The sequence below is a fragment of the Pongo pygmaeus genome, chromosome 3 (genome assembly GCF_028885625.2).
Source record: "Pongo pygmaeus isolate AG05252 chromosome 3, NHGRI_mPonPyg2-v2.0_pri, whole genome shotgun sequence".
Classification (NCBI taxonomy): Eukaryota; Metazoa; Chordata; class Mammalia; order Primates; family Hominidae; genus Pongo; species Pongo pygmaeus.
In genome coordinates, this window is record NC_072376.2 from 107,041,482 (window position 1) to 107,063,083 (window position 21,602).

The following is a 21,602-nucleotide window of genomic DNA, read 5'->3' on the forward strand; positions in this document are numbered from 1 at the left end:
GGGCATCCCTGTCTTGTGCCAGTTTTCATAGGGAGTACTTCCAGTTTTTGCCCATTCAGTATGATATTGGCTGTGGGTTTGTCATAAATAGCTCTTATTATTTTGAGATACATCCCATCAATGCCTAATTTATTGAGAGTTTTTAGCATGAAGGGCTGTTGAATTTTGTCAAAGGCCTTTTCTGCATCTATTGAGATAATCTTGTGGTTTTTGTCTTTGGTTTTGTTTATATGCCGGATTACGTTTTTTGATTTGCATATGTTGAACCAGCCTTGCATCAACTTGGGCAAGTTTATTGTTGTTAAGATGGTATTGAGACCTAAGTCTTGCTTGGCTCTAAGTAAAATTCATGCTGTTCTTTATTTTCTTGATATTGTGGTGTCTCTTTGTAATGGTGAAGTGGAAATTATTATAGCCATCTCTCAAATGAGCAGACCAAGGCATAGATAAAAAAGGCTAGCATTTAATTGTGGTAGAATGGGCAATAAAATAGTTGTCAACCTATTCTTGCTGAATTTCCGTTTTCCTGTCTATGTATGAGTGTTCAACTATGTTAAAGTCTGTCTTGAGTATCCTAAGGTGGAGTTACAGCAGCCCAGTAGAGTACATTCTGAGTTTTCTGCCTATACTTGTACTTTAACCAAAGAAGCTTTGCTTTGATTTGTTTTATATACTGAACCTTGAATTATATTCAAGTATGACTAAGGATTATAATACTAACATTGTTGGGGGATAAAAATGTGGGCTTTCTGGTTTTTCTTGTTGCTTTATTTTTTATTCTAGGTGAAATAATAAATCAGTTCCCTATTCCATTTTTCTGTAAAATGAACTGTCATGATCTCTTTTGTGTGTGTGTTGCAGGGAGGGGGTTTAGTAAAAAATTTAATCATAAGTAAGTTATGTAAGTAGATGTTGATCTTAAATGTTTTTAGTAAAACCATGTGTTGGGTCACCTCTAAAAGTAGTTATGATAATTTTTTTTTTGTCTAAAGCATTTCAGTTATAGCAATGATAAATTTAAGTTGAGTAGGTTTTTATGCTCATTATTTTTGGTAAACTAAGGAAAATATAGGATAAGGATTTTGATTAGCCTAGTAAGAAATTGTGATTAGTTTCACATCGACCAACTTACTGTTTTCTATCATGAAACCTGAAAAAATGAAAAAGATATTATTATGATTCTTTGATTTCTCAAGCGTTTTCTGAGAATTTTGTCAAATTTCAGAAACTAGTTTTCTTAGTATCCAATTTTATTGAACATAGGCTACAGCAAGTATCTAGGTTGTAACATGTTTTTGGTGGCTCTGAGATGGAAAGTTGTAATTATATGAACCAGACCTTCTATCTGGTGCTATTTTTACAAGGCTGCTGTATTGTCAAATATTTGTTCTATAGCTCTGTCTTCTTCTAGCCATACTCATCAGTATTGTAGCACATTTAACTGCTGATGTCTAGAATTCACATAAGGCACAGATTCAACAAGAAGAGCAGCGAATCATGCTACATCTTGTTTTCACTGGAACACTAAAGCATCAGCATATGCCAGTGTTTGCTTTGGGGTAGGTTTCCCTAGAAAACAGAAGATCAGTGAGATGCTAAATTGGAATTTTATGTGACAGACGGCTGAAAACAAGGCCATGGTTGAAAGCCAAACTCTTAGATGTTGTGCATGTCGAAACTGGAACAAAGATTATAATGCAAGTTCAATTTTCCTCAAATATGGATCTCAACATTAATTGTGGTATGCAGCTCACCCACAGCCTTGGGTGTGGTCCATGAATGCAGCTGCTACTCTGTTCTGTAATTATTGTATTTTATTGCCATTATGACTGGGCCTTTGGGTTATAACCATTGATGCAAATGCAAAAGGAAGAAACATGTTGGATACACAGTAATATACATGTTTTTGGCATTGGCTATTTGTGTCATCTTAACTTTTTTTATTCATAGAACTTAATAGTTGGAAGCACTTGTAGAGAAAATTTTAATATGTTGGATTTCTTTGTGGGGATTAGGAGCAAAGCTTCTTCTCTGGCCAGCCTGTGACTGTTTCTTATCTAAGTGGACTCCATTGCCAATCATTGTGTTGGTTCAGAAGCATCCAAGGCCCACACTGTCCCCTAAACATTGCCTTTGGGAACAAATGCACGTAGTTCTAGGTCATGGTGAGCCTAGGTGTTGTCCCTTGTACCTAGGATTCAGTGAAGGGCCTGGGGGGAATTCAGAAAAGGAGTCATTGAGTTCACCTTGGTGATTCAGCATATAACTGCTTTCTCTTTGATTGAACTTTACAGAAGCTAATGTAGCTGCCACCAAGCCCTGGATTGTTGCTAATTGAGAAGACTGTTTAGAAGACAGGTGGACTTTAGTTTCATTCTAGGAACTGAGGGGTGATTTTATGTGTTATGGATAATTTGGACCTGAATTATTTCATTTCTCATTATTCCCATACTCTCCCATTATTATGGCAGCCAAGAACTGACATTTTCTGGAATAAGTCTGGTGAGGTAGCTTTCACAAAACAATATTGGGTTTAGTGTCCTAAGTACCTTATTATTATTACCTTATAAATACCTTGTTATTACTGTTCTCATCTTACAGGCAAGGAAACTGAGAGAGGTTAAGTAACTTGCCCCAGGTTGAACAACTAGTAAATGGAGGTGCTAGGGTTAGAATCTGGGCAGTCTGCTTTTACCTCTGGAATACTGGACATTTTTGAGGCTGTGTTATACTTCTTATCAAATTAACCAGGCTAAGACTTAGATGTTTGTTTTGTTTTGTTTTGAGACGGAGTCTCGCTGTCGCCCAGGCTGGAGTGCAGTGGCGCAATCTTGGCTCACTGCAAGCTCCACCTCCCAGGTTCACGCCATTCTCCTGCCTCAGCCTCCTGAGTAGGTGGGACTACAGGCGCCCGCCACCACGCCCAGCTAATTTTCTGTATTTTTAGTAGAGACAGGGTTTACATCGTGTTAGCCAGGATGGTCTTGATCTCCTGACCTCATGATCCCCCTGCCTTGGTCTCCCAAAGTGCTGGGATTACAGGCTTGAGCTGCCGCTCCCAGTTAACTTAGATGATTTTTTTAAAATGTACCTATGATTTGCTTATCTTTGAAGTCTGTATTAGTGTCGGGTTTATTTGGCAGTCTGTTCTGAGTTCCTTCCACCTTGTTACAAATAGTATACTCCTGAGAAAAATAAAATAACTAGCTAATATAGACAGATTTTCAGAATGAGGAAGAACACTGCATGATACAGGCTGTGTGGTAGTGGTATTATTCAAGTTCCCTTGAGCTTGAAGAGATCTTGTGGGCCAGTTGATCCTTCCCGTCCTCAAGAATCCCTGATACAGTGATACAGCTTATTCCAGTTAGACGATGCTCATTAAGGGAAAGTTTTTTGAATTAAAAACTCACCATTGGTATTCAGCAAGAACATTTTAGAAAAGCAGCCAAAAGAGTTACAAAATAGTTCTGAGAGAAACGGATCATTATCTTGAGAGGAGTCCGTAACTTTGATGCTGGAGTTACATGCGTGCTTTTTCGTTTATCGTAGTTTTTTAAAGATCACAGCATGGAACATGTGTTTCTTTCTATGCAGTGGTTGTTATCCTTTGCAAGGTCTCAGATCTTTCTGTGACTCTAATAAAAGAGGAAATTAATATGACAGGAATCTCCTATTCCCATTCTCTGACAGTGTTTTAGGGGATCCTTGGAGCCAAAGTAAGGAAGACTCAGATTAGAGGATATGTTTTTCTCCCACCAAGGAATCTAATACTTTTCAGATTATTTATCTTAAGAGATAGGCATCAGTGTCTGGCTTCTTCACAATTTTAGTCATCGCCAAAGAGGGGAAATCTCTCTTGTCTAGTTCAGTTTTATAAGCACTTGCTACAGGATGTTATTGTTGGAACAACACATATAGTAATCCATGGTCAGCATTTCTATTCTTCTCAGTAATTTTATGTCAGAAGCAAATTTGGTGGCGATGAGCTTTGCAGACATGTACTAGCCAGAGCTCTGCGTTAATTGTTGTGTTGTTGATAGATCTGCTTATTTTATGTCTTTGAGGATATTATTGCTTGCAGAATTTTTTAAAAGTTAAAATAGTTTAATAGTATTTTATGAATGGGCTTTTTCACTGCAATTCAGTAGACATTTGTTTGTGACCCCTATTAGCCAGTCATCATGTTTATTATGTGGCCTATCAGACCTCCAGACCTTTCTGAGATCTCCACCTTTGAGTCAAGGTTGGTGTTTATCAAACTGAGGCTTATATATTCAGTTTTTTTGGGTCAAGACCAGCATCCTTTCCCCCCAGCTACTTTGTTTTGTTTTGTAAATAAAAATAATATATTTTAATGGGTTCCACAGGAAAATATGTATGTTATTGCTTCATACTTGCATTAGGTAGATAATGATACAAAATGTATTTCTGATACCCACTGTGATAAAAGTGTGAAAACAGTTTTCTAGGTCAGTGCTATTTAATTTGTGGGTCCTGGACTGGTACCAGTCTGAACTGTTTGTTCCTGGTCTGCAGGGAGATAAGCACTGAAATTGAGAATAAGCATTTAGGAACTTTTGTAGCAATTTCACATTGCCACAGTTTTCAAGGTTTATGCTTAGTGGATTTGTCCCATTGAACAAGTATAGTCCAGTTTGGGTGTTGAGCTTCCATGATGAGTAATGTACGTTGTGACTTGTGTATGTTTCGCAGCATTTTAGGTCATTTCCTAATCTATTAGACTCAAAAGAGTGGTGGAGAGAGGGTGCACCACTTAATTCTCTTGGGAATTAAGAGAAGCTTACCTTTTAGTGAATTAGACATAATGTGTTGCTAATTGGCTATGGTTTCAGGTTTTTAAACTGTAACATAGAAAAGATATTAGAAGAAGAAGAATATAATTTATGTTTTCTATGGTTCCCTTGTTAGAAAAAAAGATACTAATATTTTGTTAATACTGAAAAGCTTTGGGATTCTAATTTAAATTTTCAACAAAATCCATTAAATTATCAATCAGTAATATAAACAAGTCTTCTATTATAAGCAAAATTCAGTTTTCTATAAACAAAAATAAAGATTATTAATAAACAGTTGAATGAGTTTCAGTTCTGTGATGGTATAAATGTGAGATAAATCACAAATAATATAAGAAGTTGTAAAAATAAATATTTGAAAATTTAGCTGGCTTTTAAGCTCCTATTTTTAGATGTAGATATTATTATCACTTTGAATGCCTTGACTTAATTTAATAATATGAGATTTAGTGATAAGGATGTTGGACAAGATTCTACTTATTAATGAATGTGAAATTCAAGGCTTATCTTAAAGTTATTAAACGAGGATAGACTTGGCCTATCTATGGCTAAAGTAGCCACATTTGGTCACTAATGTTTAAATTCCTTGACTCTTATGAATACCTGCAGATTTTTAAAAATATCTAAACTCACCCAAAATTATTTTTTAAGTGTTATGTAACTGGAAAAAGCTAAGTTGAGATTGTGAAGAATCCTCATTTCATGTGTTCTACACAAAAGATAGCAGACTGACTTTGTTGTCCTAATAAGGCTGTGTTGAATGCTGGAATACTTATCCCCTTAAATTTTATTGAAATACTTCAAAATACTCACTTTACAAAAAAGGTTTGCAATTTAACATATTTAGCCTGGACAGGAGTAGAAAAAGAGATGTGCCTCTGGTATTAGCATAGGACAGGGTACATATAAAGGTGAACCTCAAATAGCATGTCTCATACTTTGAAAAGATGGAAGACAAATTAGATATTTTGTTGTTTTCTATTTGTGTTTTGTTCATCACAATATGTTTAATATTTGGGGCAGTTTTTATTCCTTCTCTCTTCCTTTCTTTTAGTAAGTAGGCTTGTACAGATCATTTATTGCTTAACACTGAGATTTGGATTTAACCTTCTTCCAAAATGAAGTACTGCATTTAGCAATTTTTGTTTTTGTTTTTGTTTTTGTTTTTGTTTTGAGACAGAGTCTTACTCTTGTCTCCCAGGCTGAAATGCAGTGGCGCAATCTCGGCTTACTGCAGCCTCCACCTCCCAGGTTCAAGTGATTCTCCTGCCTCAGCCTCCTGGGTAGCTGGGACTACAGGCGTGCGCCACCACACCTGGCTAATTTTTGTATTTTTAATAGAGACAGGGTTTCACCATGTTGGCCAGGATGGTCTAGATCTCCTGACCTCGTGATCCACCCTCCTTGGCCTCCCAAAGTGCTGGCATTACAGGCATGAGCCATCGTGCCTGGCCTTAGAAATGCTTTTCTATCTCACTCAGAATAAAAGACCAATTCCTTGTAATGGGTTCATGTACTTTATGTGTTCTGGCCCCCAGCCATCTCTGCAGCTTTATCTCTCACTGCTTTCCCCAGCTTTTCCTGGAACCATTCTAGCCCCACTGGTACATTCCTTCCTCAGGACTTTGCACTTACTATTTGGACTGCCAGGAATTCTGTACTTCAGGTTTCTGTTCAGAGTTCATCTCATTGGAGAGGCCTTCTCTGACCCTTTTGTGTAAAATAGTGTGTCCTTTCCCATGTCTTGCTTTATTATGCTCCATGGCACTTACTACCATGTGAAATATTTTGCTTGTTAGTCTGCCTCTCTCAAATGGATGAAAGCACCTTCAAAGGAGGAATTTTGTATTTTTTTTTTTTTTTTTTTTTTTTTTAGACAGAGTCTTGCTCTGTCACCCAGGCTGGAGTGCAGTAGGACCATCTCAGCTCACTGCAACCTCTGCCTCCTGGGTTCAAGCGATTCTCCTGCCTCAGCCTCCCAGGTAGCTAGGACTACAGGTGAGTGCCACCACACCCAGCTAATTTTTTTGTATTTTTAGTAGAGACAGGGTTTCACCGTGTTAGCCAGGATGGTCTTGATCTCCTGATCTTGTGATCTGCCCGCCTCGGCCTTCCAAAGTGCTGGGATTACAGGTGTGAGCCACCATGCCCAGCCCATCTGTTTTATTCATTACCATTGCCCCACCTCCTACAACAGAGCCTTCTGTATCATGGATTTAATAAATATTTGTGGAACTAATTAATAAGTTCATGAAATAACCAATTGTTTTAAGGAAAAGACACAGCGCGAGTGTTGCCCTTGAACCTGAAGTGATGCTGGGTAAAATAATTATCAGTCGGGAATGATAAGTTGATTGGTTAAATAATTTCTGATAATGTAGAAGGCCATATTAATCCTTACAGGATTAGCAGGTTGACAGGAGCTAGATTCCGACTATAACATAAGGTTGTTTGTTTTTATGTTTATAAAAATGCAGGCTGATTCAAAAAGAGCTGAACATGATTAAAAAAACTGTATTATTCAGTGATCAGGTATATATGCAGTTATATGAATGTGTAGTCAAAACAAAATTAGAAGGAACCATCGTAGTTATTTCTGTAAATCTTGCATGCTCAGTATGCAACCCCCTGTATCATGGGGCACACATCAGTCCTGAAATCTAATTCATTCTGTTATTGGTAGCATGTCACCATCGATAGTTGTAATGGGGACCATGACGCCACTTCCTTTATTTTCCCAAGACCCACAAGAAGATTATGTGATGTGGTATCTTGGGATCTGCATGACTACTAATGTCAGAAGCTGATTACTATTTTAAATAGAACACCCAATTTAGCACGAGAGAAGGTGTTCACTAAGGAACCTCCAACCCCATCCTGCTGAAAAATGAAATTATTAGAGATTTCCCATTGCTGTAGGGAAAAAATACTCCTCTTTTCTGGAAAAGTAAAGAACAATGGACTGAAACCTGTTCTTTGTTTTTGCATCTGCTTACTGAGCTTTCACTGGGAATTTTGTGCAGAACTTAATCTCTTATTTATATGCATATTGTACAGCCTGTAAAGTGTTCACTCTATAGATGGGCAGATATATTATGTATCTGTATATATTGAATACACATAGACATATATGTATATATTATATACAATGAGTAACTTCTGTGTTTACTTGAATTAAACCAAAAATGACATTCTGTAAACGTGTCATTGAAAATGAATAGCTGTTTGTTAATAGAAAGTAGTTATTCATTGTTTGGAGCCATTACTCTCTGAAATTCTTTACCAAAGTTATTTTATAACTTTCTCTTTGATGTTATTCCAGAAGGCAGCCAGAAAGTAGAATGTTAGGGCTGCATATAGGCTTCTGGACGACTTGGGTTCTAATTCGGCTTCTGCCACTTTCAAATTTAAGTTTTGGTCAAGTTAGCCTATTTGAGCTTCTGTTTCCTATATTTAAAATGAGAACATACTCCTTTGTCAGGAAGAATAAATGAGATAATTTATATGATGGGTCAAGTGAAATTATTGGCATTTGGTAGGTACCCATTAAGTGATATTTTCTTGCTTATCTCTAGGTTTTTTTGTTGTTATTGTTTTCCTTGAAATTGATCCTGTTAGTAATTTGATTCTAATAGTATATAATCAGAAATAGAGTAATTTCCAGAACTCCAGAGTTCAGGTCATCTGCTTACGGGGAAGGTGCCACCTATCACTGCTTACTTTGTGTCAAGCACTCCACCAGATATGTTACATTACCTCATTCCATCCTCAAAACAGTTCTGCAAGGGAGGTATTATGACCCTCATGTCAACAAAGAAACTATATGGTGCCTAATGCAACCTTTATTCAGCTATTTGTTCTATTCCTCAAAGAATTCCTGTATCAACAAAGAGCTTCGTAAGAGAAGGCCTGAATATGAAAGGCGGGAACTCTGTCTCTTTAGGGCTCTAAGCTTTTCTTGAAAGGAAGAAAAAAATAAATAGTCAAACTTCAGGTTATGAATTGTGCTTGCTTATGCTACTATTATCCTGTATATGACCCTCATTCAGCATCTGACCTTTATCAAAGTTTTCCTGAAGCAGTTAATTTTATATACATTGTTTAAAGCCTGTGAAAAAGAATTTTGAATATGGTTCTGTTATTGATGCTTATTCTCCTAATATGAATCTTAACTATATTTGGTGGGTTTTTTTGTTTGTTTGTTTGTTTGTTTGTTTTATGAGACAGAGTCTCGCTCTGTCGCCCAGGCTGGAGTGCAGTGGCACGACCTCGGCTCACTGCAAGCTCTGCCTTCCGGTTCACGCCGTTCTCCTGCCTCAGCCTCCCGAGTAGCTGGGACTACAGGCGCCCGCCACCATGCCCGGCTAATTTTTTGTATTTTTAGTAGAGACGGGGTTTCACCATGTTAGCCAGGATGGTCTCGATCTCCTGACCTCGTGATCCGCCCGCCTTGGCCTCCCAACTATATTTGTTTTAAGGGCATTTTAGTAGTGTCACAAAAGAGCCAATAAAATGTAGACTCTTAATTTTTCACAGGCAGATTATTTGCTTTTCAAGTTTTATTACTTTTATATTAGTAATGAAGTACTATGTTGATAAAACTATATTTTTTATCTACCTGATTGAAGTTGGAAGAGAAAATCTATCAAGTAAAAGTAATTACTTACCATTGGACCTTAGTAAGTTTTCAGAGAATGCAATTCTAGTACAGATTGATTTTTTTTTATTCCTAAAGATAGTATAGTTTGTGACTGTTAAAAAATATACAGTTTTGGTAGAAAATAATGGGAAAGAAGGGAATTATACTTGTCAGTCTCTTCCCTTGCATAAAAATGCAGGGTGCATGCTTTTCACTTGTTCTTTTAGGATTTTTTAAAAAAATAATTACTAGTAGCTCCATTTATAGTATGTAGAAGCAGGGATGAAAGAGGTTTTTAGCACTCTTTATCATTTATTAGCAAATGAACTGAAGTGCTGACTAGCAGAGTTACAAATAGTGCTTAAAATGTTATTCTAGTCCAATAATATTAAATCTGACCCTTCACCAAACTTCAATATCAGTGTAGTGTGGTATGAATTTCATTTGAATGGGTGGTATGGAAGTTCAGATGGATCACCTAAACAGTTGTAAACAGTGTAAAAGTTTTGGGTAGAGGAGATAAGAAGAATTTAAAGGTAGTGTCCTGCAACCACAGAAGGAATAATATGTTTCACTTTCATTTCTTATATCAGTATCTGAACATATTATAATTAGGGCTTTGCATTGTGCAGAATGATTACGAGGTTTAGAGACCAAAAGAGGCATGGTCATGTAGAATTACTTACTAGAAAGTTTGGTATAATAAAAACCTTAACATGATCTAAACTAGAGGCTGTCAAATGATGGCTTACAGGCCAAATCCTGCCCACCGCTTGTTTTTACTAAAGTTTTGTTGGAACACAACCATGGTCACTTATTTAGGTTTTGTCTGTGTCTTTCTACAGTGGCAGAGCTGAATAGTTGAGATCATTTGACACACAAAGACTAAAATATTTACTGTCTGGCCCTGTATAATAAAATTTGCCATTTCTTAACAGTGGGACATATAAAATAGATTGTTTATAGAAACCCTTTATTGAAATGATATTTTCACTGTAATGAAATTTTTTCCATAGTAATAATGAATTACTCTTAAATTTGAAATTTCTTTTATTCTTGAATACATCTAAAATTATGCAATCTCTTCATTCTTTCTGATATAAAAATTTTATAAATACTATTTAGAAAAATGGATTTTTTTCTTTAAAAGATTCTGAAGTTATTTTTGAGTGTGGTCATGAGGCACAATTGGCAAATAATTTTTTTTCCCTCATAAAACTGTTACTATGGAAATAAATGTAGAATTACAACAATAAGTTTTCTCCCTCTGAAATCAAATAGAATATTGTGAAATTTTGCACATAATTTGAAAACAGTTTTAAGAAAGATGTATGCAAATAAATTATAGGGTATATAAAACACTTATTCTTAAAAATATGTCATATACTAATATTTTAAAATAAAGGTACCTAAGGAGATAACAAGTTAAGTGTTGTATCTTTGTTGGAATACTTTAGAAGATTGAGGCTTTGACCAAATGAATTTACATGGAATATCGCCAGATGATGAAGTCAATTTGGGGTGTGCCCACAGTAATTTTTGTTTTAGACTTCTTTTTTTTGGCACATTGAGTGAAATGACATCTTTGTTGATTCTTATTCTTCCATGACACGATTCTATATAATTTTGGACTGTGGTTACCTTTAGAGATGACCTGTACCCATATGGAATAAGTGCCCTTCCCACAAAATGGCCCCCTCTACGGTGAGGAGTTAGAAGAGAGGGTGATACTGGAAAGCCATTTTGCTTGGGTTGACACTGATTTTAGAAATTCAAACAATTTGTGCTGAAGAGCAAAGTCTTTGGAGAACATTTGGGATGATAACTAGTCTCCCACTCCAAACTGGGTGAATGACTTGATAAAGTCATTTTACCCCTTTGTTTGTTTGTTTGTTTAGACAGAGTCTTGCTGGAGTGCAGTGGCACAATCTCGGCTCACTGCAGCCTCTGCCTCCCAGATTCAAGCAGTTCTCCTGCCTCAGCCTCCTAAGTATCTGAGACTACAGGCACACGCTACCACGTCCAGCTAATTTTTGTATGTTTAGCAGAGATGGGGTTTCACCATGTTGGCCAGGCTGGTCTCAAACTCCTGATCTCAGGTGATCCACCCACCTCAGCCTCCCAAAGTGCTGGATTGATTACAGGCACAAGCCAGCGCGCCTGTCCAATTTTCCCCTTTGCATTTGAGTTTCTCATCTGTAAAATCAGAGAATGACACCTAAATCATGAGATTATTATAAATGAAAAATATAGTTATATGGATATGTGGTTGAGTGCCTGGCAAGTAGAATAAATTTAAGGTAGCTGTTAGTCTTTGTTTCCGCTTATGCTACTTAAATTTAAATTTGCTTGAATTGCTTGCTACTTGACAAAATGCTTTCTTTCTTAGTGATTTTCAGGTATTTAAGTATTAATCATTTGAACTTTAAAATAACAAATTGGGGTGATATCACTCACACTCTGCCCTAATACCCTCTTATTTTCTTCCTTTCTTCCATCCATTGGTTCTCTGGCTTGACTTATCTGGTTGATGAAAATTTCTTCTCAAACCCTAATAAACTTTCATGGCCACCTGAAAAGGATTATTGCAACAAAAGCACTCACCCTACTTACAGAATTATTATAATTATAATTCTTAGAGAAGTATTATAATTAGATATGTTATAATTAGATATGCTTAGAGAAGTATTATAATTATCAAATGGTAACTGCCTGTTCTGGATATATATCAGAGCCACACTCATAAATTTAAAATCAAGCACAGGCACAGAGGGCCACTGGTACTCACACGGGCTAAAGCAATTCTGCTGCTTTTGTCTTTTTTCCTTCTTTCTTTTACTCTTCAAAAAGCCTGACCAGCTTTGGGTTATTTCTTTCTCTCTGTAGGAAAAAAAGTTCCTATATAGTAAGATAGAGAAGATGCAAAGAGGGAGAAAAGGAGTGAGTGTGTGACTGAGTGCATGTGTATGTGAAGAGTACAGTATTTTATAAGCCACAAACTGTTATAATATGCTGATATATAACTATTTTGTACTTTTGTTTATAGAAAATAGAATCTTTACATAATCTCAAACCATTTAGAAAAACCTAATACATTGCCATAGTGATTTAAATGTTTAAGGTTTGAGTATTTGGGACAGTAGACTAGCTGAATATGCAATAAAGTGTGAGGAAACTGTTTAGAAAGACATCCTTCTGCACTCTTGAGTGCTCACTTTTTTCCTTCTAGGGTTGCTTTGTTATTACAGATTGACAGCTTTGCAATTAAAGTGATTAATGATGTACCCTAGTGTTTATGGGTCCCAAGGTCAGTGGATCCAAAGATGGCCATGCTGTGGGAAACTTAGACAAGAGCTCATCTCATAGAAGATGAACCAAACACTCCTTTTTTTCTGTATGATTGTTTACGAGTTAAGTATGTTAGATGCTTGAGGGAGTCAGCAAGACATAATGAGCAATGTGCATAATCTTTATCATTCTAGTTCTATTGTCTAGTTCCTCATTCTTAAACACTAGTGTGAACATTCAGAACCTTATTAACTAAAAAACAAGTTATTTTATAAAGCAGTTTTAGGAAACTACATTAATTAGTTAAAAATATACCTTAAGTGTAACACTGCATTGGGTATTCAAAAGATGCAGTTTAGCTTGATTCATTTGCATCTAATTCTTGATAAGACTGCTGTTTATTTATGGCATAATTTTTCCTATACATTATTCTAACTGGTACATCACAATTTTAGTTTTTAATATAGTCAGTTATCACTTAAAACTTTCAACTGTTCAGGTAGAGATTCTGAAACTGGTTATAATGCATCAGGGATTTTTATTTTGGATACTACTTTTACAAAAGTCAATCAGCTTCACATAGATTGTTCTAGCCACATTGATGGCTTCGTTCTTTGAATTTCATGAACTGAGGATACTACTGGGCTGAGGCACTGGTATATCACCGTCATGGCTTACTCCTGAACAGTGGCTTCACACCAAGGAGAGTGAACAATAAGAAAATTGTTGAGCCCACAGCAGAAAGCCATTGCCAAGATCTCTCTCTGCTGGTTTGAAACTCACACTACACAGAAGTGACTTGTGATGATCACTGTAGTTCAAAGGGGATCTGTTATCCCATTGTATATTTGCCAGGATTTGAAGAGAAAATGTAGGAAGAATTTTTTTCGTAATTATACCTCAATTTTTTAAACATCCTTTAAAAATTATTGTTTTTATGTAATCTATGACATTGTTAAAGTAAAAGATGCTCAATATTTGTCTAAAGAAAAGGAAGACAATTACAACAATTCTAAGTTTGAGAAATAGGTTTCCTTATTCACTGGAATCCACTGTTCTTTACTTGAACTTGTTTCCTTTGCTCATTATAATAACCCTACAAGCTAAAAGAAAAGTTGTCTATTAAATAGTATACATAGAAGGTTGTGCAACTGCACAGAGTGTAATCTGTATTGCAGTAACTGAATATTAACATCCATTGCTACCTCTCATTAGGTTAGCCAATTCTCAGTGCTTGCCATAGCTAACCAAATTAACTGTTTTTAGAAAATTCAGTTGCTGCTAAAAATGTTGATCAGAGTTCATTATTAGATTATACTCATAGAGACCGAATATCCTGTGCTAGTGTCTTCTGTTTGTGATCTGTTGTCTTTAAAGTAAAACAAGTTCATGGTTTATAGCTTAAAATGATCATCACTTAGTATTTACCTGCTATGCTTACATTTCTTGAATTCTGTGCTTGATGTGTTATCCTCCAGCTAGTGTGATATGAGTGGAATCAAATTGCTACTGGCATATTAAACATAACGTATACCTTAACACTAAGTAAATAGGCTTTAAAACATTAGAGGCTTTCCCAGTCATTTAGTTCCTGTCCATGAATACAACCAGTATATTGTTATATTTAACAATGGTGGGCCTCAGCTCCATCTTAAGCAATTTCCTACACTTCTTTTGAAGTTTCTTCTCTGAAAAATTAGGATAACCACAGCTTTTACTTGGGTATGGTTAAGATTATATGAGATAATTGCTCCAAACCAATTATTGTTACTGTTGAGCCCATGCTAACCAAAGGCACAATAATAACATAGTACAAAAAGCATATATTTAAAATAAAAATTAATTTGAATTTGGAAATAGTCAAGTTATATACATGGATTTTGTCTTTTTCTTCACTCTCTCTTTTCCACACTTATTATTGATGACCTGTTACATTCCAGACACTGTGCTGATACAGGCACAGATGGGACATGGTCATTGCCTTCACTGAAATTATAGTCTAGCAGAAGGACCTACAGTTTACTTTTAGCAAATTAAATGTATTAACTTGCATAGACCCTTAAGAATAGGAATACAGAATAAATATTCGTTCATTGACCCAATTCAACTAGAATGTATTCAGCATCTTCACAGAGACCCAATATCCCGTGGATGTTGTTCATGGATGTTAGGAGAAAAGACAGATACTGTTGGAGATTGGAGTCAGATTAGATGGTTGAGGAGCCACTCAAAGATCAGAAGGTCATATTTATTATACTTTACCCTTTTAGGTGGGGGGTAGCTTTAACGATTAAACATGGGTGCACTCACAAACAGGATTGATGTTTGTCATTCCTCAGTTGAATTTGTAGAGAACCAGAGACTGCTGTTGAATACCTAGTGTGTAAAATGTTGAATCTTGCAGCATTTGACTTACATGAATGAATTAGAAGATTGTGAATAGTAAAAACTATGAATTATGAAACTATAAATTCCAATGATTCAGTATATTAAGACTTATAATAGTAAAAATTCCATTAAGAAGTCTACAAGTTTATAAAAATTCATTATTTTTTTTTCTTTTTCTTTCTTTTTTTCCTCAGAGCATCTGCTACACCCAAGCCTGAGCCGGTTCCTGTTCAAAAGGTGTGTTTTCAAGCTAGCACCCAGAGTATCATTTGATTGTCTTTGCTGAGCTACTGTAATTCTCATTTCTGTCTCAGACCATACTGACATTCATTTAATTTATAGTCTTAGTACAATTTTCCTTGTAGTTCTTTCCCTTCAGAGATGAGTAGGAAAATGGAGATCAGCACATACCGTTTGTAATTATACATGTTATAAAACATTATTTCCAAAGCCATATGCTACAATAACTTATGTCAGATTTCTTACATTTCTATTCACTTTTGATGTGCCCATCTTTATCCAAATTCTTATATTTTCTAAAGAGAATAAATAAGTGGTTACTGAAAATTAATATCACAATAAGTCTTTAATAACATTTTATTAATAAGTGCTTAATTACATTTCAGAGTATTCTTAGGTTATTGGCAAGTATCCCTTTTCTTGCATATATGTCTTCAAAATAATTTCAAACCATTATTCATATATATCTGTTTTATGCTTTCGGGGGCTTTCTCCCTAATTTTATCTGTGCCCATTTATTGAACTACTCATTATACAGATTGAGCATCCCTAATTAGAAAATCCAAAATGCTCCAAAATCCCAAACTTTCTGAACACTGACATGCTCACATGACCATCGGAGCATTTCAGATTTTGGATTCTTGGATTAGGGATGCTCCTGCATTCTACAAAGATTCAAAAATCTGAGAATATCTGAATTCTGAATGCTTCTGGTCCCAAGCTGTCTAAATAAGGGATACTCAACCTGTATTGATTCATGTGGGCACTAAGCTACTTATTTTTCTCAATTAGTTTTCTTCTTCCTATAAGATGAATTGAGGCTGCGCGCGGTGGCTCACGCCTGTAATCCCATCTCTTTGGGAGGCCGAGGCAGGCAGATCACCTGAGGTCAGGACTTCGAGACCAGCCTGGCCAACATGGTGATATTCCATCTCTATTGAAAATACAAAAATTAGCTGGGCATGGTGTCGCGCACCTGTAGTCCCAGCTAGCCAGGAGGCTGAGGTTCAAGAATCACTTGAACCCAGGAAGTGGAGGTTACAGTGAGCTGAGATCACACCACTGCACTCCAGCCTCAGTGACAGAGCAAGACTCCTGTCTCAAAAAAAAAAAAAAAAAAAAACAGAAAAAGATGAATTGAGATTACCTTTTTTCTTAAAATTAAACAGTAGAACCACCATTGTATGATTTTTCAAAAATTTGATTTTTTCTTTTGATATGGTAGGGTGGAATAGGGATTTATTCTTGATCTGAAGTCTAATGCTCTACCTCTGAGCTGTCCCCCCTCCTGGGATTTATTCTTGAATGTTGTAGAAGCTTAGTCTGATTTTGTTTAACTTTAAATATGCTTTGGAATAAGGATTGGCAAATAAAAATTCTGGTAATTTTAGGAGGAATTGACCTTTCTTACTAGTTGTTTTTTCTTTGGCTGCTGACGATGGGGAAATATCGAAGATTTTTTTTTTCTTCATGTAACTATTAAATATTTATTTTGGAAAAGGAAAAGAATTTTATTCTATCTCTGAATCGTATCTTAAAACATTCAGAGAGAGAAATGGAGGTGGATTACAGGAAAGAAAGGATTTTGTTTTATTTGCTTGCTTTTTAAAGTTTTTTTTTTTTCAAATTCTTTAAGATTATTAATTAGAGTTTGCACATTCCTGAGTTAGGTGAAAATGATCTTATTCCCTGTGTGTTTTTTTTTTCAACTTAAAGAGTTAGAAATGTGCTGCTCCTTCTGGGTGAAACAAATGACTCCACTCTGGAGAGAAATGGGACTATGGGCTTTGAAAGATGGAAAGATGGGCTTTGGATATTTTAACATAAAAAACACCTCAGTTAGCAATGTTTTGTTTATTGTAGGGTATTTAAACATTTTTCCTTTGGAATATGCCTAGGTTGACACTGATGAGGGGCTTTAGGCTTTCTGATAGTTTTCCTGCTGTATTTCCAAAATATTTTGAAACTACTTTCATTTTTATTTTTAAAAATTATACCTAGTGTGTGCATCTGTGTTATGCATATTGGGACTAGTTAGCGTGCATGTTATGCTTTATCAGCCCATTGTTTTTATCTGGAAACATGATGTTTGAGCTGCTAACCTGATTGTGTTTGTCTTTTAAAAAATCAGCTCTGTGTTCTTTTCAGTGCAATACACTTTGCATGTGTTTGGTGTGGTTTTGTGTATGTTTATTTTTGTTTTACGTAGGGAGAACCTAAAGAAGTAGTTAAACCTGTGCCCATTACATCTCCTGCTGTGTCCAAAGTCACTTCCACAAACAACATGGCCTACAATAAGGCTCCACGGCCTTTTGGTTCTGTGTCTTCACCAAAAGTCACATCCATCCCATCACCATCGTCTGCCTTCACCCCAGCCCATGCGACCACTTCATCACGTGCTTCCCCTTCACCCGTGGCTGCCGTCACTCCTCCCCAGTTCGCTGCATCTGGACTGCATGCTAATGCCAATCTTAGTGCTGACCAGTCTCCATCTGCACTGAGCGCTGGTAAAACTGCAGTTAATGTCCCACGGCAGCCCACAGTCACCAGCGTGTGTTCCGAGACTTCTCAGGAGCTAGCAGAGGGACAGAGAAGAGGATCCCAGGGTGACAGTAAACAGCAAAATGGGTAGGTGGCTAAGGGTGCTTTCTGCTCTTACTAAAACTCTTCTTTCAGGTAATTTCCAGGAAATAATCTACATTCCCCTCCCCCAAAACCAACTTTCTTTGAAGGAAGGGAGATGAAGTATTATTTGCCTTATTAACATATGGCCTTTATATACATAGGGTACTTTCTACAAAGCAATTATCACTTATTCAAAAGCTACTTGTGCATTTTGACATGTTCTGAACCATGTAACATTTCTGTAACTCATTTTTTGCAAGTCCCAACACAGCATTGAGCAGCTGGCACTTGTAATGCAAGGCAAATCTTGAATCTTTCTTCCTCAATTTTTTCATCCTTTTAAATAGGCCACCAAAAGTTCAAACAGTGGTTACGGTTGCTGTCACCTTACACAGCTCATCGTAAGGAGAGGGGAAATCATGAATCTGTAAGTGTTTTTTTTTCTAGGAGGTAATCTTAGGAAAACCAGTCCACTTTTGACTCATGTCTATATGTGAAGCATTAGCTTAGAGCAGAGAGTTAACAACATTGTTTTCAGATAAGTTTAAGTTAGAATTTATTCTTTAAAAGCAGACAGTAATGAAACAACAAGGCATACTTAGAAAGCATTAGAAGCAAATTATAAAATACTTTCCTTGTAAAGGTTTTCTAAAATGAGTAAATTTAAGCCATTGGACACTAAACATACAATGTTAGCAGAACATTTTGAAAATGTGTTTCTTATCGTTTTTCCCTTTTGGGGGGTATGTTTTTATAAAAAAAATTGGTTGAAGTTATTAACTTATTTGAACTACACATAGTTATAAGATCACACATCTATTTTTCAGCAACCTTCAATTATTTGTTTTTTTTTTTTTTAACACTTTCAGTTCAAATATAATGTTATCAGATAGTCAGGAATTTATGTTGAGGAGCAAGGATTTAAGTTGGCCATGAGAGGTTACGTACAGTATCTTTTTTAAAAATAATTCTTTTCTATAATATAATCCTACTTGCAAAGAAAAAACTAAAGAAAAGAGAGAGAATAATGATGGTCACTCTATTCCTTTTGGAATTCAGGGATGATACTTTAAGGCAGTCATTTATGTAAAATCATTTTGATCAGATTTATTGTGACAAACGTGTACCATAAAAGGAAGACAGACAAAGGGAAATAGTCTACAGGCCTGATGATTTTTACCAATGCCAGTTCCCGGGAAAATATAATTAAAATACTTGTGTGGATAGGTCCATTCTCTGAGATAATCCCTTCCGAATGTTAATTCCTGTAATGAAGAGGCTGTGCTTTCTGTAGCACTGCTGCCATGGCAACTTTGGGGCTTTGAAAGAGAAGGTGGCAAAACTCCAGGCTGCTGCTGAGACAGGGAGAGCAGGAGCTCTAGAAGAACAGCTCCTGGGCTGTACATATGGTCTTGAGGTTGTGGGTGGCTTTCTAAAGTTCTGAGATATATATATATATATGTATATATATGGAGGAAAACTAATATCCTTCAAAAAAGAATGTTACTTTTTCTTTCATGTGAGGAAGAGAAACAGTATGGAGTGTTCAGTAGTCTTTTTTTTTTTTTTTTTTTTAGTATGTTTATTTTAAGACAATAGATTTTCGAGTAATCAGAGTAGATATCCTGCAAAGAAAGATGCTGTCTGTCAAATGCAAGCCACACAGAAGACTAAAACAGTTTACTATGTTTATTAAATTCCAAGTTCAGTAGAAAAACATCCATTGAAGGAAGTTTCTTAACTAAAATGTTTTCTACTAGCGCTTCTTGAAATCTCATAAAAAACTCTTCTTAATGGAAAGTTGTAGAGGTAAAAGCAAACAGGTTATGGAAAAGTACTGCATTTAAAACATCTGAAAATACCAAGCTTAAGTTTTGTGTTTTATAAGCACAGCTTTGGTGTTAAAACTTGAAATGATTTAAAGCTTATTATTTTTAAACTGAAACTAGGCAGTATTATAGAGCCTTTATGGTGGCTTCTTAATCAATTGGCAGTGTTTATGAAGCACATGCCTGCTGTCCAGCACTGTGCAAAATTCAGGAGAAAAGAGATTACTACATATTTGGCATCATTTTCAGGCAAGTTACTGCTTTGCATTTGCAAACTGGGTGTATTTAAAAATGGCTTGATTTCAAATGTCTAGATGTTAGGACAATAAAAACTTGATTACTCTGAAAATAAAGTGTGTTGTCTGTGAAACTCTGAGACACATTGGTAGCACCCTTTCGTTCACAATATTTAGATTGTAGAAATAAAAATAAATTACACACTTTACTAGTCAGTGATGTGTCATTTTGAAGAGTAGGTGTCTTGTGCTATTAATGGATGCATTTTTTGCATAAGTTGTCAAACTTTTTCTGGAATCGGTGTCAAACTTGTTACTATTATATTTCCCAGATTTTTATAATGTTGCAAAATACCTACAACAAAACTCTTTTAAAGTTGAGAGTTGTTACTTTATATTTATATTAGTTATTTTTTAATTTAAAAAATAATACATACCAATGACCAAAAATTTAAGAGTTCAGAAGGATGTAAAGTTAAATGCTTAGGTTGTCTTTTTCCTCAAAGCACCAGGAGGACTATTAGTTTTTAGTTTTTAAGCTAGTTTGATAGCTATTCCACACAAATTTATATAGCATTGATAGATATAAACAGATGCTTATTAATGAAGCATCATTACTAAGAAATAATTAGCTGTTCATCCTAATAGCATGAAATCTGTACATAACGTTGATATTTTTAGAATATTTTAAATTAATAGTATGTAAGCATTCCTGTTCCTTCTTATGAGTAAGGATTAAGGCATGTTAAGAAACTTTAAATCTTTCTTCTGTATGTACAAATTATTGGTCATAGCTGGCTGTTTTCTTTACTGCTCTCCTTACTCTACTAAGAGCAAAATGGGACTTTATATTTCAAACTGGAAGGATTGCTGTTTTGCATCAAGTAGTTTAAGTGATTTACCTTTTCCCTTTCCATATATCCTTGCATTATAATGTGCCACTGCTTTCAAGAGGTAAGTCTTTTAGTATCTTATAATAATTTTAATTTTGTTGGACTGAAATTTCTTCTAACAGCTCCTGTGTGGTATTTTGAAGAACCTGGCCTTGGAAGATTAAAAAAAAATGATGTGGTAGTAATATTTTAAAATACTTTTCTCTTTGCAGAAAACACAAGTGACAAAGTTAGTATCCACATTACTGGAGAGGAAATATGGTGATTTATATATGAGTAAACAGCATGAATGCCTGATTTTTGCAAAATTAAGTTAAATTTTGCAAAAGAGCTGTAATTTAGAATAACCACATTTAGTATTTTCAGTAAGCTTGGTTTGCATTGCTATGTTGTGGTGAATTGCTTTATAGTAATAAATAGTAGTGTTTAACGTAAGTCATAAAATGTATGTGGGTTTTGCTATGTATTGGTTTAAAAGAAGCAGTGCTTGGGAAAATGTAATTTATATCAGTCAAGACTGGTAGAACACAAAGATAGAAGAGAAAGCATAAACATTTATACCACTAGTGAATAACATGTAAAACTGAGTTGATGTCCAAATCAGTGTCAAAAGCTTATGGTAAATTCTCTTAAGAACCTTTATGATT

The 21,602-nt window shown here is 35.5% G+C and overlaps 1 protein-coding gene across 7 annotated transcripts in view; it reads left to right on the top strand.

Moving 5' to 3' along the window:
* PDLIM5 (PDZ and LIM domain 5) overlaps nucleotides 1–21,602 on the top strand; it is a 215,665-nt gene that overhangs the window by 104,525 nt on the left and 89,538 nt on the right. For 4 of the 7 annotated variants that reach the window (XM_054484249.2, XM_054484253.2, XM_054484251.2 and 1 more), the window contains exons 4-5: nucleotides 15,327–15,369; nucleotides 17,909–18,000. In XM_054484249.2, the coding sequence (XP_054340224.1) occupies nucleotides 15,327–15,369; nucleotides 17,909–18,000 (135 nt within the window). Of the gene's footprint in view, nucleotides 1–15,326; nucleotides 15,370–17,581; nucleotides 18,001–21,602 lie in introns of all 7 variants that reach the window. The other 3 variants (XM_054484247.2, XM_054484244.2, XM_054484250.2) reach the window with 1 other exon arrangement.